At 42.1% G+C, this 14,520-nt stretch overlaps 1 protein-coding gene across 1 annotated transcript in view; it reads left to right on the top strand.

Moving 5' to 3' along the window:
- Positions 1 to 4,830, top strand: part of Taf4b (TATA-box binding protein associated factor 4b) — a 92,537-nt gene extending 87,707 nt beyond the window's left edge. The window contains exon 15 of the mRNA XM_090353303.1: positions 2,898 to 4,830. Coding sequence (XP_090209429.1) covers positions 2,898 to 3,062 — 165 coding nt within the window. The 3' untranslated portion in view covers positions 3,063 to 4,830. The remainder of the gene's footprint in view (positions 1 to 2,897) is intronic.
- The last annotated feature ends 9,690 nt before the right edge of the window (positions 4,831 to 14,520 follow it).

Below are 14,520 nucleotides of genomic sequence, written 5' to 3'. Positions count from 1 at the left end.
CAAAAAACTTAAATCTCCCAAATACAAATCCTCAGAGAAGCAGCCACCCCATTAATAAGTGGGCTAAAGAGACTTCTCTGGAAAGGAAATAAGAATAGCCAATAGACACATGAAGAAATGTTGACCATCTTTGCCATAAAAGAAATGAAAATCAAAACTACATTGAGGCCTGGAGTTTGGCCTAGTGGTAGAGTGCTTGCGTAGCATGCACAAAGACCTGGGTTCGAGTCCTTGGTACCACATGCATAGAAAAAGCCAGAAATGGTGGTATGGCTCAAGTGGCAGAGTACTAGTCTTGAGGAAAAAGCCCAAGGACAGTGCTCAACAACAACAACAACAACAACAACAAAAACCCCAACTACATTAAGATTCCATCTTACCCTATTTAGAATGACCATTATCAAGCAAACAACAGATGCTGGTAGGAATGTGACCAAAAGGGAAGGATACTATACTGTTATTGGGAATGTAAACTTGTTCAGCCACTCTGGAAAGCAATATGGAGGTTCCTCAAAAGACTAAACATAGATAGCTTTCCTATGATCCAGAACTCCTGGCCATTTACCCAAATGATCACAAATAAGGCCACACACTAGAGCCACCAGCACAACTATGTTTGTTACAGCATTACTTATCATAGCTAATATATGGAGCCAACCCAAATGCCCCTCAGTAGATTAATGGATTAATAAAATGAGGAATTCTATGCTTCCATCAGAAAGAATTGTTCCATTTGTAAGGAAATGGAAAGACTTTGAAAAAAATCATACCAAGTGAAGAAAGTCAGACCAAACATGGGCTCTGTGGTTTCCTTCATTTGTAATAATTAGAATATGTCTAGGATAGTCCTAGTAGAGGATCACAGTAGCTCAGTAGTTATATGCATATGACCATATAAAATGATACTAATCGAAATTAACTCCAAGATATGAACAAAAGTGTATTTTTTTAAATATACTGTATAAAGTGTTTTCTGATTTCGTTTCCCTTCCACCCACTTTGGTTTATCCCCTGTTGTCATTGTTTTTTATATTGGTACCCTGTGTGTTGTATATATGCTTATCTAATTTGGGGAAAGGAATGGGAATAACAAAACAATAATCCAAGAACAAAGAGTGAAGCAATGCAACAGTGATAAAAGACACCATGTTGGAACTGAACTTTACAACTTGGTGGGCGGAGGTGGCGAGGCGGTGGAGAGAAATGAGGAAGAAGGGAAGTAGGAGGTAATACTATTCAACAAGAAATATACTCATTACCTTACGTATGTAACTGTAACTTCTCTAAACTTCACTTTTACAATAAAATTAAATTTAAAAAATGTGTAGAGTAGGGGCCAGGAGTTTGGCCTAGTGGTAGTGTGCTTGCCTAGCAAGCACGAAGACTCGGGTTTGATTCCTCGGTACCACGTACATAGAAAAAAAGCTGGAAGTGGTGCTGAGGCTCAAGTGGTAGAGATCTAGCCTTGAGAGCTCAGTGCTCAGGTCCTGAGCTCAAGCCCAGGACTAGCCAAAAAAAAAAAAAGAAAGAAAGAAAGAAAGAAAATGTGCAGAGTAATTAAAATTTGATGATTATTATGGGATAGTAATAAAGCTAGAAGATGTACTCTTCATTTTAGGTAAATACCTTTTCTTGTGTGACTCTTTTGAATGCATGAAGGACAGTTGACAATCTTACGGATGGTTTTTGAAATGAAAGTTAAAAAGGAAAGAATGAAGGATTTCTCATTTATTAAATTATTTGAGAAGTATTTTTCATTTCTTCTGACTCTATTTGGTAGTATATAGATATTATCCAGAAAACAATGCAAGAGTATTATTAAGATTCACACTGGTTTTTGTGTTTTGAACCAGTAAATTTAAGTCAGAAAATATTATTGATAATCTGTATTATTCTTTGTGTTTTGCTAAGTCCTAGAGGAGACAAATAATAGTCACTGATTTTTTTGTTGTTGTTGTTTTAATTTTATTGTCAGGGTAATGTATAGAGGGGTTACATTCATCAGGTAGTGATAATCACTGATGTTGAAAAGTGTTTGGTCTTGCTGGTATGTGGTGTTAAAGCATATACACATTACTCTCTTGTCAAACAGTGTAAGGTAGTTAACAAACTGAGAATTCTTCAGGTGAAATGACTGGCTTGGAATGGCCTGTTGTCACTGTTTGCTGCCTCTTTGCAGAGGAACAGTATGACTGGAGTTAAATAAGGTTTTGTAAAGGAGGAGGAATGGGTGGTAAGGATGAGGATTGTGTATGTGGTACAGTCCATAATACATCATAGTAAGTAACAACACTCTAGATTAAGCAGGAATTTGAGTTTCTTGCTTTGTGACCTTGAAAATACTGCTTCAGCTGTCTTAACTTTCCTTACTTGATAATGAATAGCACCAAAATACTTTGCTGCAATTTTGTATCAAAGAAAGGAGATAATATGTGAAAAGTGCTTAACAAAGACCTTGTCAGAAGTTCTTTAGTGATTACTCTGAGTGGGAAAATGCTTGAAGATTTGGGTACCATGGCATGGTAGGATCTGAGCCATTCAGGGCTTTTATCATTTAAATCTTTCCTGTTGCCCCAACCGTGATTGTACATATTTAAAGTATGCAACCTGTTAGAATTTCTATGCATACATAGAATTTCTTTACATACATAGAATTTCTATACATAGATTTCTATGCATATCTATGAAATCATCACCATGATCAAATAATAAATGCATCTATCACTTGGAAAAGTTTTATGTAAGAAAGAATGAGCGAGGTTGTGAATTAGGGGAGTAGCCTGTGTGATTGGCACAAAGGGCTGAGACTGTCATTCAGAGGACAGTGAGCTAGAACTGATGGGCTTCCCCCTGATGAAAGAGCCCTTTTTTAAAACTATCTCTCCCTTTCTCTTTAGAGCTTAAAAGATGGCCTTGCTTCTGGGACATCTAGCCTGACAGCCACCAAACTGTTGCTTCGTCCAAGAATCACAAGAATCTGCCTCAGGGACTTGATATTCTGTATGGAACAAGAAAGGGAGATGAAGTACTCTCGAGCCCTATACCTTGCCCTTCTGAAGTGACCATTCTCCTCCATCCAGAGCCTTGCTGTTTACTGCCAAAGAAGACAAAGAAGATTGTCCTACTGGCCTGAAATCTCATTTCTAAGAATAGTAACATGGAACACCATTGTTTACAGTTAGAAGCTTTTAGCAGGTTTTAACCTGTATAGCTCATGGAGTTGTTACTGTCCTCACTTTCTCAAAATTCAGTCCTGAAGTATACTTTACACAGTAGCATTAGCCTACTTGTGTTTAAGTATAGCAGGTTAGGGATGTGTTGGTTACTGCCTGCTTCCTTTGCCAAACTATAACAGTGAAGTGTCTTTCTCTAGTTCAGCCTGCACTGAGACGCAGGGGTTCAGAGAAGTCCATATTTACCAAGATAACAATATTTCATCCTATACTGAGCCTGTCGCAAATTGTTAAGCTCTTAGTCTAGAGCCAGAAGTTGCTTTGCTCACTGTGACAGTCATCTTCTGTAGTTGAATTGACAGGCTACAGAATTGGTCCTGCATTGACTTGGTGGGCTGAGCCCCAGTGTTGTCAAAATTAGACAAAAGGGGGGTGCTAGTTTTCTGGATCATGTCACTGTGTGTTACTTCTGACAGCCAAGTGAGGGACATTCCTGTCAGGGAAACCTGCTGAAATACCTCATTAAAAATTAAAATGGAAGAAAGTACTGGAAGGAATGAGGAGACATTGCATTCAAACTCATGGAGAAATGATGATAGAATCATAAAACAGGAAATGTGCTGCTTATGTCCAAGAAGAGAGAGGTGCATTTGAACTCTGAAACAGCTGACATAGGTTTGACTGACAGAAATAAATCACATTCCAACCAAAAAGGAAATTTTTCTAATGACAAAGTTGCAAAAGGAAGGTTTTTGTTGTTGTTGTAATGACAAGATTGCAAAAGGAAGGGTTTTTTTTTTGTTGTTGTTGTTGTTTTAAATACCAAGAAGGTTCATCTTTTTAATTTGTATTCTCACTGTTTAATTCACCTACATTTTAAATATCTTGGTACATTTTTAAAAATCATTAAGTTTTAAGCCTAGGTCTTCCTTTTGGATTCAGTGCTTAAAAGATGTTGTCAGCATCTGGTATGGATGTTGACTCAACATGAGAAGCATGTTACAATGTATCCTTTAGAGGAAGAAGCTCATGTTCAAAGCAAACTTTTCTTTGTTTTTAATTTCAGATTTTTTTCTTTTTTTTTTTTTTTTTGTCAGTTCTGGGCTTGAGCTCGGGGCCTGAGCACTGTCCTTGGGCTTTCTCAAGGCTAGAGCTCTACCACTAGAGCCACAGTACCACTTCTGTCTTTTTTCTGTATGTGGTACCAAGGAATCCAACCCAGGTCTTTGTGCATGCTAGGCAAGCACTTTACCACTAGGCCAAACTCCTGGCCCCATAATTTCAGATCTTAACTGGCAAAAGCAATAGTAGTCATTACAATCACATACAGAAAGAATGCTTAAATCCTCAAATAAGTTTGGGTAAAAGGAAAATGCTGTGCTTAAAAAGAGATTCAGGGAGAAAAATAACTCTTAAGTATGTTATATTCTTCATCCTGTTCTTCCCATTGGGACTGTTACGGCCATATTCTATGCAATAGTAAGATTTCAATTGGCCACACCTTTTGTTTCCACAAGTTATTATGTAAAATGATATAAATTATGTGTATGTTAAAAGAGTACTTTCAGATCTATACCCAAAGTCATTTTTGTATATTTAAGCCCTTAGCTTTATTTTTCATAAAGTACAGCATACTTCCACATTTGTGTATATGATATCAGAGATGTTTAAAATTACTTTAAAACTTCATTAAAGTAATTATTTTATTATAAGAACAACTGTGCTTAGTGGTGGTCATTAATGCTTACCTGAAAGCTGGGCACACACATCCGCTGGGCAGTGGATCTGCTCTGCCCAGATGCTGTTTTACTTTTGTTGTCAGCATTTGAGTTCCAGAACCTCACTTCAGATCAAAGTTTCTACATCATTTTCTTTGAAATAGTCTACTGGACTTGCAAAGAAAGCTAAGCTTATTTATTATGAAAGCTTCCCTGGGCCTATCAAGGTTCTCTAAGACACTGTTTTTTAATTTCATTTTTTAAATTTCAGATTTGAGGGGCTGGCCTTCAGCAGTGCTCCAAAGAGAGCTGCCTTACTTTCCATAGAGAGATTAACAATCTTTCTAATTTCTAAGATATTCCTCATCTGTCTTTTATTTTACTCTTTACTTTGCAACAGGGTCTCACTGTATAGCCCATTCTGCCTGTAGCTCAGGCTGGTCTCCAAATTGAGAAACACCTGCCTACTGTGGATTTTGATTCACATTAGAATGTCTAGGCCAGATTATGGTTTTTATCTATGTCAGACATAATGAAATGAAAAGTAATTACAGTAGTAGTACTAGTAGTAATATTAACAAAGTATTTAGATCTCTATATGAGCATGCTGTCTGGGAATTCATTAACTCAATATGATGATTCTAAAGAATTGTGTCATTATAGATGAGAGTTTGATGAATTTCCCATTTGATTCACAAATGGATCATTGCCTCTTGAGCATGTTTTATGTTTTGCAATGCTCTTTTTCCATTGATATTCAACTATGGATTATCTTGTAGGGATTTTGACATGATAGAAATATACAGATGAATAGTCTGAAGTTCTAGTATAGAAGCTTCACTTTACAGGTGATTAAAAAATAATATCTAGGGCTAGGAGACTGGCTTTGTGGTAGAGTGCTTGCCTGGCATGCATAAAGCCCTGGGTTTGATTCCTCAGTGCTGCATAAACAGAAAAAGGCAGAAATAGTGCTATGGTTCAAATTGCAGAGCTCTAGTCTTGAGAAAGCTCAATGACAATGCCTAGGCCCTGAGTTCAAGCCCCAGAACTGGAAAAAAAATGGGTAGGGAGCATGGCCTAGTGATAGAATGGCATGCATAAAGCCCTGGGTTCAATTGCTCAGTACCGAGTACACAGAAAACACCAGAGTGGTTCTGTGGCTCATGTGGCAGAGCCCTAGCCTTGAGCAGAAGTACTCAAGAACAGTGCCCAGACTCTGAGTTCAAGCCTCAGGACTAGCTCACAGGTTTTTAGACTTCAGTCCACCATTAGTTGGCGTGATGCTTTTGGGGCTGTGGCAAGGCAGCATATCATGGTGGGTTGGCATGGTGGGGAAAGCTGCTTATCTCATGATGAGTAGGAGCTGGGGTCCTCGTATCCTCTTCAAGGGCATGTCCCAGTAACCTATCTTCTTCCTACTAGGCTGTACCTCTTAAAGGTCTTACTGTTCTCCATCACCACCACAGGTCAATCCTGCAACCCACAAGCCGTATTTCATTTGTATGTTAGACACATTTCAAATCACTCTTCCACTTCCCCTCCATGTGTGTGGTACTTTGCTCTTGCTTTATGTGTTTCTTGTGTTCACTGTTTTTGTTTTTGTTTAGAAGATTGATCTCAGGACCTTATACTTACTAGACAGGTACTCTAAAACTTGCCATGCCCCAAGCCCCTTTTCTTTCACTGTATTTCAATTAGATCTTATATTTTTTACCCAGGTACCCTCAGACCACGATGCTCCCATTTACACCTCTTCTATAGGTGTGGGCCATCACTCTTATTTGTGGAGGTGTATTTCCCACATTTCTCTTTGGGTGGCCTTGGACCTTTACCCTTTCCATCTCCATCTCCCAAGCAGTTGGGATTATAGCTATAGTCCATCATTTGTTACACATAAAACATATGTCTGCAATATGCAGGTGAAAACCAATCCTGGCCCAATTCAAGCCCCAGTACTGGGGAACGGGGACCCACACACACACACACACACACACACACACACACACACACACACTTGGATCTTTAGATGACTGTTCTTTCTCCAGCAGTGGATTACATCCTTCCTCTGTGGGAGTAAAGGGAGACCTTACTGAGCCTCTTTCCAGGATTCTTCCTCACCTTCTTGTGGCTGGGATTGGTGGGCAAGGGTAGGATAAACGCATAGCACCATATGTGGGGTTGGACCACTGAGCCCCAAGTAACAATCAGCAACCTGCCCCCACCTCCAATGCCACCCTATATCAGGGTAACCCATGTCCTCAGAGGTCTGATGACAGGAACACGAGTGTGGGCACCCAAGGATCAGGGGTTCTGTGTCAGCAGAGTCCCCTCCATAGTACTCACACATGGGAAGACACTCAGTTACCTGCTTGGAAGGCTGTACCCATGGGGAAGCACCTGTCAATGCCATCGCTGGGGACTTTATGACCTTTTGCTTAACACTCCTGGAAAGACATTTCTGAAAGTCAGCAGGAGCCAAAGCAACGAGGTCCCCTCACGGGGTGGTGGCATTGCAGGCCACCTTTTGTGTCACAGACATATCTCTCTGTGTTGAGGAGAAACTCTGAGTGCAGAATCTTTTTGGGGGGTTATGAGCACCACAACCAGTAGGCTGAGCCCTTTCAACCATGACCCTGGTGAGACATCTTCCAAGATGTTCTGTGATGCAAAGCCCATCCAATTTTCTAGGCTTCTGACAGTTGTCCTTTGTGAGCACTTCTGAGCAGACAGCTCCCATCTGTCTCCCTGCCCTCACCCTTCTCCGCTGGCAAAAGAGGGTGCTTTGTTCCAGCCACCACCCAACAAAGCTGTAAACAAATTTGGCATGGCCCCTTCAGTCTGCTGTTATTCTGGGAACAAGCCTCACGTTTCACCATTGAAATGGAGAGATGCATTTTCTTTTAGACAATTCCACATTTAACCTGAGATTTAAGTTAGCTTTCTAGCACCAACCAGGGGACTGTTAGCTCCCAGCTGGCTCTTGCTGTGTGCATGTGTATGTGTGTTAATACTAGGATTGAAAATTCAAGACCTGCATGTTCTCTCTTTCTGTCCAAGGCTAGTGCTTTATGCTTTACCACCTCTTGAGCACACCTCCACTTCATCTTTTGGGTGGTTAATTGGAGATAAGAGTCTATGGATTTTTTTTTTTTAGGTCATAGGGCTTGAATTTGGCCAGGGCACTGTCCCTGAGCTCTTCAGCTCAAGGCTACCACCCTACCCCTGGGCCTGGGTGTTGTCCGTGAGCTCTTCAACTCCAGGCTAAGACCCTACCGTTGAGCCAAGCCCCACTTCCCATTTAAGAGTCTCAGGTCTTTTTATGCCTTAGCTGGCTTTGAACCTTGATCCTCAGATCTCAGCCTCTTTACTAGCTGGGATTACAGGTGTGAGCCACTGCACCCTGCCCAAGAGGCTGGATTTTTTTTGCCCAGGCTGACTTTGAATTGTGATCCTCAGATCTCAACCTCCTGATTAGCTAGGACTACAGGTATCAGCCACTGAGCCAGGCTGTTACTTACTCTGGGGCAGGGAGAGCTGGTTTGTGGTCTGAAACTTTTTTCTGCTCATTGTAGGAAGATTTTGAGAGGAATTCTTTCCAAGTCAGGCTCTTGACCAAGCCTCAAGGGGGTTCTGAACTAATCTACTGTGGATGCCCAGGAAGCTAGTGTCTTTCCCCAGGCTTGTGTAGTGCCAGTCACCATCCAAGCTTAAAGGATGGACACCAGTCCTAGGCACTCTGGAGGGCATAGGCTGGTGGAGGAGCAGCTGCCAGCCCAGGGCATCTCTGGGCTTTCATTCCTCACCTGACTCAGGACTGATGCAAGCCTCCTATCTTGGGGCTCAGCTTTGTGGGCTTGGAATTGGGAGGGTAAGTATGTTGGTTCTATGCTGCAGGATAAGGCAGGAGCAGGAATTGTTGGACAATCTCCAGGTCACCAAGGAGAGGATGACAAAGGGCACAGGGAGGGTCACTGCTGTCAAGTCATTGTCCCTTCCTACTTACACTCTTGACCTGCCTGAGGTTTGTTTTATTGTTACTGTTGTTGTGCCAGTCCTGGGGCTTGAACTCAGAGCCTGGGCATTGTCCTTGAGTTTTCTCTACCACTTGAGCCATAGCACCACTACTGTTTTTTTCTGTGTATGTGGTACTAGGGAATCAAACCCAAGGCTTCATGCATACTAGGCCAGCATTCTACCACTAAGAGTGCCACACTCCCAGCCCTGAGATTTTTTTTTTTAATAAAGTAGTTGTACAAAGGGGGTTTCAGTTCCACAAGTCACATTATGAGGACAATGTATCGTGATCAAGGTCAGCCCATCCACATACCTCAAGTTCCTTTTGTTGTTGTTTTGTTTTTGCTCATCCTGGGGGTTTGAACTCTGGGCCTGGGCTCTGTTCTGAGCTTTTTTACTCAAGCTAGTACTCTCCTACTTGAGCCATAGCTCCATCTTTGGCTTTTTGGTGGTGAATTGGTGATAAAGCTTTGGTAAGTTCTGATAAGCTTTCCTGCTCAGGCTGGCTTTGAACCATAATCCTCAGATAGCACCACCCGAGTATCTAGGATCACAGGGATAAGCCATTGCATAGTTCAAGTTGTACATAAATATATTTCCTCCTCACCCAAGGCAAACTGAGCTTCAGGAATAGTAATATTTGGGAGATTTATAGACAAGAAAGTGACACTGTCCCAGGTAAGAAGCTCATAGTTTGGCAATGCATCTGTTGAAGGGGGCTGCTCAATGAGTAAGTGGGATGGGCAGTGGTCCACCTTTGTCCAACCCCCTGAGAGTACACATACACTGTGCCCCTGCTAGACTCCTTCCAGGTCTATGAAAACACACGAAATGCTGTATGTGAAATACACCCTTAAGGGTGTCATTGGCATCCTGGGTTTAGCCATCTCCAACTTTCATCTGTTTTTTTTTTTTTTAATTTAAGTGAAGGAGGTAAGGGTTTTAACATATATATATATATATATATATATATATATATATATATATATTATAAAAAAGAACAAACAAGGCATCTTCTTTCAAGTCAAAGCCTCTGGTCTTGGGACTGAAGCCCTGGAGCTCTGGGAATTTATTGTAAACATCGTCATCGCCAAAACCCACAACTAGTTCTTACTGGGAAGTAGGTGGATAGGTGACCTTTTATTGCCTTCTAAATGCTGACTGTTTTCTGTATCTTTTCCTCTCAGGGGCTCTGGTTTTGTCCCTTTCATAGGTGAATCTGTGTCCAGTTTCTTCCAACAATGGCCTCTCCACTTGCAAACTTGAGCTTTCTGCGTGTAACTCCTCCTCACAGATTCCTGTTGCAACTCAAACAGGCGTGTGACTTTGATAGTCATATGAAATAACCTTAACTTTGCCTGAGGATATTTATAGCAAAAACATGCAGAATTATTGCACCATAAACCCTGCTTCACTGATTCTTGCTGATTAAAAACTTTGTTCAAAAAAAAGTCTAATGTAATAAAATTTCTTTTAAAGGACTTAATGTCTGGAGGGCCCTGGCGAAGCCAAGCTGAAGTTCTGGCAGATCCTTTGCCTTCTGACATGAACCGGGAAAAGCAGGGCCCACTTGTGGCTTTTCCCCAGGCACTCCAGGCCTCCCTTCTCTTCGTGCCCCAGCAGAGGCAGGAGTAAATGGCCTGGGAAGGACAGGCTTGTCTCTACCATTCTTCAGGCCAGGCTCGAGTGATGCTTTTAGAAAGATGAAGGCAAAGCAATCCTTGGTATTAGGTGAGGTAAACCCACCTGTCCACTGGCAGACAGGCCCAACATAGCCAGAAGCCTTTGGAAGAGATGCTGCTACCTCCCAAGAAGTTGGCAGAAATGGATAGAAATCTGTATCCCTTCTTCCCAGGTTCCATTTGCCAGGAGCCTCCTCCAGGGTGCTGTGAAATTGGGCTCCGCGGTTGCTTTGCCTCTGCCTGTTGTCCAGCACCCAAGTGGGATTCCACCAGACCTTGAGTATGGACCTGGATGTGTGTGGGTTCTGTAGAGGCACTGAGCCTCAACTTCTTTGAGCTTTCCCATTACCTCTTCTCTTGTATCTTGTGTTCGTGGTCTTCACAGAACTACCATTATCTCCCCCATTTCTTCCGAGTGGTCTGACTCCATCTTAGCCTCTGTGGAGGTCCTCCTCCAGTGGGGAGTACTCCTGAGTACTCCTGGTTGCAGCTGTGGGTAAGAGTGGAACAGGAACGTTGTGAGTCAGGGACCACTCAGATACCCACTCACTGAAGTAGAGGACCGCTGCTCTGACCTGCCTTTGGCTGTCTGTGTGGCCCCTGTGTTCTCTGTCCTTTCTCTCCAGCGAAAGCAAGAAGGCGGCCTGAAGTAAGTGCTTGGGTGACCTTGCTTTCCTGTATATTTTATCAAGTATATTGGTCTAACCAGAAATGCAATTGGCATATGTGGTGGCTTTTTATGTAGGAAAGAAGAAAGAATACATTGAGATCAACTTATCTCTACCTCTTAAGTGTTGAGGTTACAGGCATGTGCCACAATGCCTGGCTTTTCAACTTGATCTTTTTTCCAACTTGAGGTTCCTGAGAAGCACCACTGTAGTAGTTGCAGCTGTCTTTCCAGTGTGTGTGTGTTCTTCAGATATTCAAACAATACCATATTGTTATTATTCCTTTTAGAATATTAATTCTGGCTGGTTCCCTAGTTTGAGCCCTAGAACTGGCACAAAAAAGGAATATTAATTCCTTAATATAATTAGATATAATATATAATATTCAAATTTTCTAATTTTTAACATAAAATTATTTGTATGATTGGCTAGTTTGAATTGGATTCTGTAAGTCCACCACATATTCCTCCTTTTAGAATAAACACTTTTTCAATGGTATTATCCCTTTATTTTGATGGCCCTGGGACACTTTGTTTCTATTCCTTCTTGTTTCCATAGGAATCAGAAGGTGTCAAGGACTAGGATCAATCAGTATTTTCTTCTTTTTCTGAATAGTCTATGTCTTTGGAACAGTTTAACTTCTACTTGACATGAGAGGCTACTGGGATTCTTTTTGCATGTTGTGTGTGTGCTGCTCCTGGGGCTTGAACTCATGGACTATCATTTAGCTTTTGTTGTTGTTATTGTTTAAGACTACCACTTTACCAACTCCAGTGCTGCTATTTTATTGTTTAATTGGAGATAAGAGTCTGAAGGACTTTTCTGCTCTAGCTGGCTTTGCACTTGGATCCTCAGATCTGAGCCTCCTAAGTAGCTAGGATTATGGGTATGAGCCACCAGTGCCCAGTATTGTTTTCTGTAGGAACACAGGCCAGGGTATCTTCCCCATCATACTTCCAGAAGTTAAAGAGACACAAACAAACAAACAAAAAAAGCCCTTCACCCAACTCTTCCTAGAACCTGGTTCTCTAGTGCCTGTTCCCAAAGTGTTAATTTGTGCAGGATAAAGTCTTAGGAATGTCTATCTTCTATAGGGCCTACATGACTGCCTTGCCGTGCATTTCTTTCAGAGAGCATGAAACATCACTGCTGTTTCACTCCTGCCCCTCTTGGCCTTGTCCCTTCCTGCTGTCCCATGATCCTCTGCTTTTCTATATTCCTAGGCACACTGACACTATCCCTGTGCATTGTCTCAGTTCTCTTCCGTACAATACCTCTTTGTCCCATTCACCTTTCCTGCTTATCGTTTCCCTAAGTCCCACTAGGAGCATTGCCTCACCTTTCTAAGGCCAACCCTTCTCTCCAGCTATCAATTCCTTCCTTCCACACCTTTCTTGGCATCTTTTGTTAATCATACCTTTGATGATCACTTAGGATTGAGTAGTCTCCTGTCTTGTGTGGTGCCTCTGAGATGTCTCCTTCCTCCACACCCCCATCCCCAATTTCCTTCCCACAGAACTTTGCTGTGAATTAACATCAGATTCCCACTGTCATGCCTACCATATGGCACTGCATTTACAATGCAATGCACGTGGCTCTCATCCATCCTTACTCCTGAACTACCTGGATGATGTGCTGATTTCTGTTTTGTGTTATGTTGCTCTGTGTGTGTGTGTGTGTGTGTGTGTGTGTGTGTGTGTGTGTGTGTGTGTTTCACAGAACTGGGATTTGAACTGTGGGCTGTACATTCTCACTTGGCTGGCTTTTTTGTTGTTTTTTGGGGAGGTTATGGGGCTTGAACTCTGGGACCGGGGCTTTGTCCCTGAGCTCTTCAGCAAAAGGTTACCACCCTGCCCCTGAGCCAGCCTCACTTTCCGTTTTCTAGTGATTTATTGGAGATAAGAGTCTCACATTCTTTAGTGCCTGGCCTGGCTTTGAGCCATGATCCTCAGATCTCAGCCTCTTGAGTAGCTAGGATTACAGGTGTGAGCCACTGCGCCCAGCTTCACTTGGCTGTTTCAGTTCAAGGTTGGTGGTCTACCGACCTTTATCCATAGTGCCACGTTTGACTTTTTTCCTGTTAATTGGCAATAAGAGTCTCACAGACTTTTTTGCTTTGGCTTTCTTCAAGTCAGGATCCTCACATCTCAGCAGTGTGGGTAGCTAGGTAAGAAGGTGTGAGCCATTGTCTCATACCTGGTTGGCCTATTTCTTTCTGGATTGAACATATTGCTTTGCATGCAGTGACTGGTGGTAAATGGAATGAAATAACTTTTCTAGAAATGAACCTCTTGTATATTCTCTTCTGTACTAGATACCTCTCTCTGTGACAGAGCTGGGGCCAGAGTAAGTCAATGCCGGCATGCTGAAATGTGGGGAGGGGACCAAGGCCTTATGCACATTGCTCCTGCTGAAGCTGTGGCAGGCATTGACACCACCAGTCACATTCACTTCCAGAACAAAGAGAAAGAAAAAGGAAGGGAGGTACTTGTTGATTCTTGGCTCACACCCTTTACTTTGCTGTTTGGGGCCAGGCACCCAGCTACTCGAAGCTAAATGGCTACATGACCATATATGTGTTCTGTTGGAACTCTGTCTGCACTTTTTTTTTTTCTGGTCTTGGGGCTTGAACTCTGGGCCTGGGTACTATCCACTGGCTCCTTTTGCTCAAGCCTAGTGCTCTACTACTTGAGCACTTGAGCTACAGCACCACTTCTGGCTTTTTTTTTTTTCTGTAATTATTTGGAGTTAAGAGTCACACAGACTTTCCTGTCTGGGCTGGCTTTGAACCACAATCCTCAGCTTTCAGCCTCCTGAGTAGCTAGGATTATAAGCATAAGACACTGGTACCAAGCTCTGCCTTTACTCTTTACTTCAAGCCCCAGTATCTATGGCTCAAGGAAGCCACTATTTCAGGATCCTCTAATAAAATATCCCGTTGAAAAACTTTTGGCCTGGGACATTGCATGTTATTTTCCCTCCTTGGAGATTCTCAGTGAGCATTGCATTTATTCCAAGAGCAGCTTTTTAGCCAAAAAGCATCAAGAACAGCCGCTTAGACCCAGGTTCTTGGGTTAACTGCAAGTCCATTTCTACAAAACTGGGATTTGTGACTCATAATTGTAATCCTAGATATTTAGGTAGCTGAGAGCTGAGGAGTGCAGTTCAAAACTAGCCCAGGCAGGGAAATCCATGAAACTCTTGTCTTCAATTAGCTACTGAAGGTGAAAATAGAAAAGCTGGAAATGGAGTTGTTGTTTCAGTG

This window comes from Megascapheus bottae, chromosome 19 (genome assembly GCF_031878675.1).
Source record: "Megascapheus bottae isolate mThoBot1 chromosome 19, mThoBot2.hap1, whole genome shotgun sequence".
NCBI lineage: Eukaryota > Metazoa > Chordata > Mammalia > Rodentia > Geomyidae > Megascapheus > Megascapheus bottae.
This window is presented reverse-complemented; position numbering and strand designations above follow the sequence as displayed.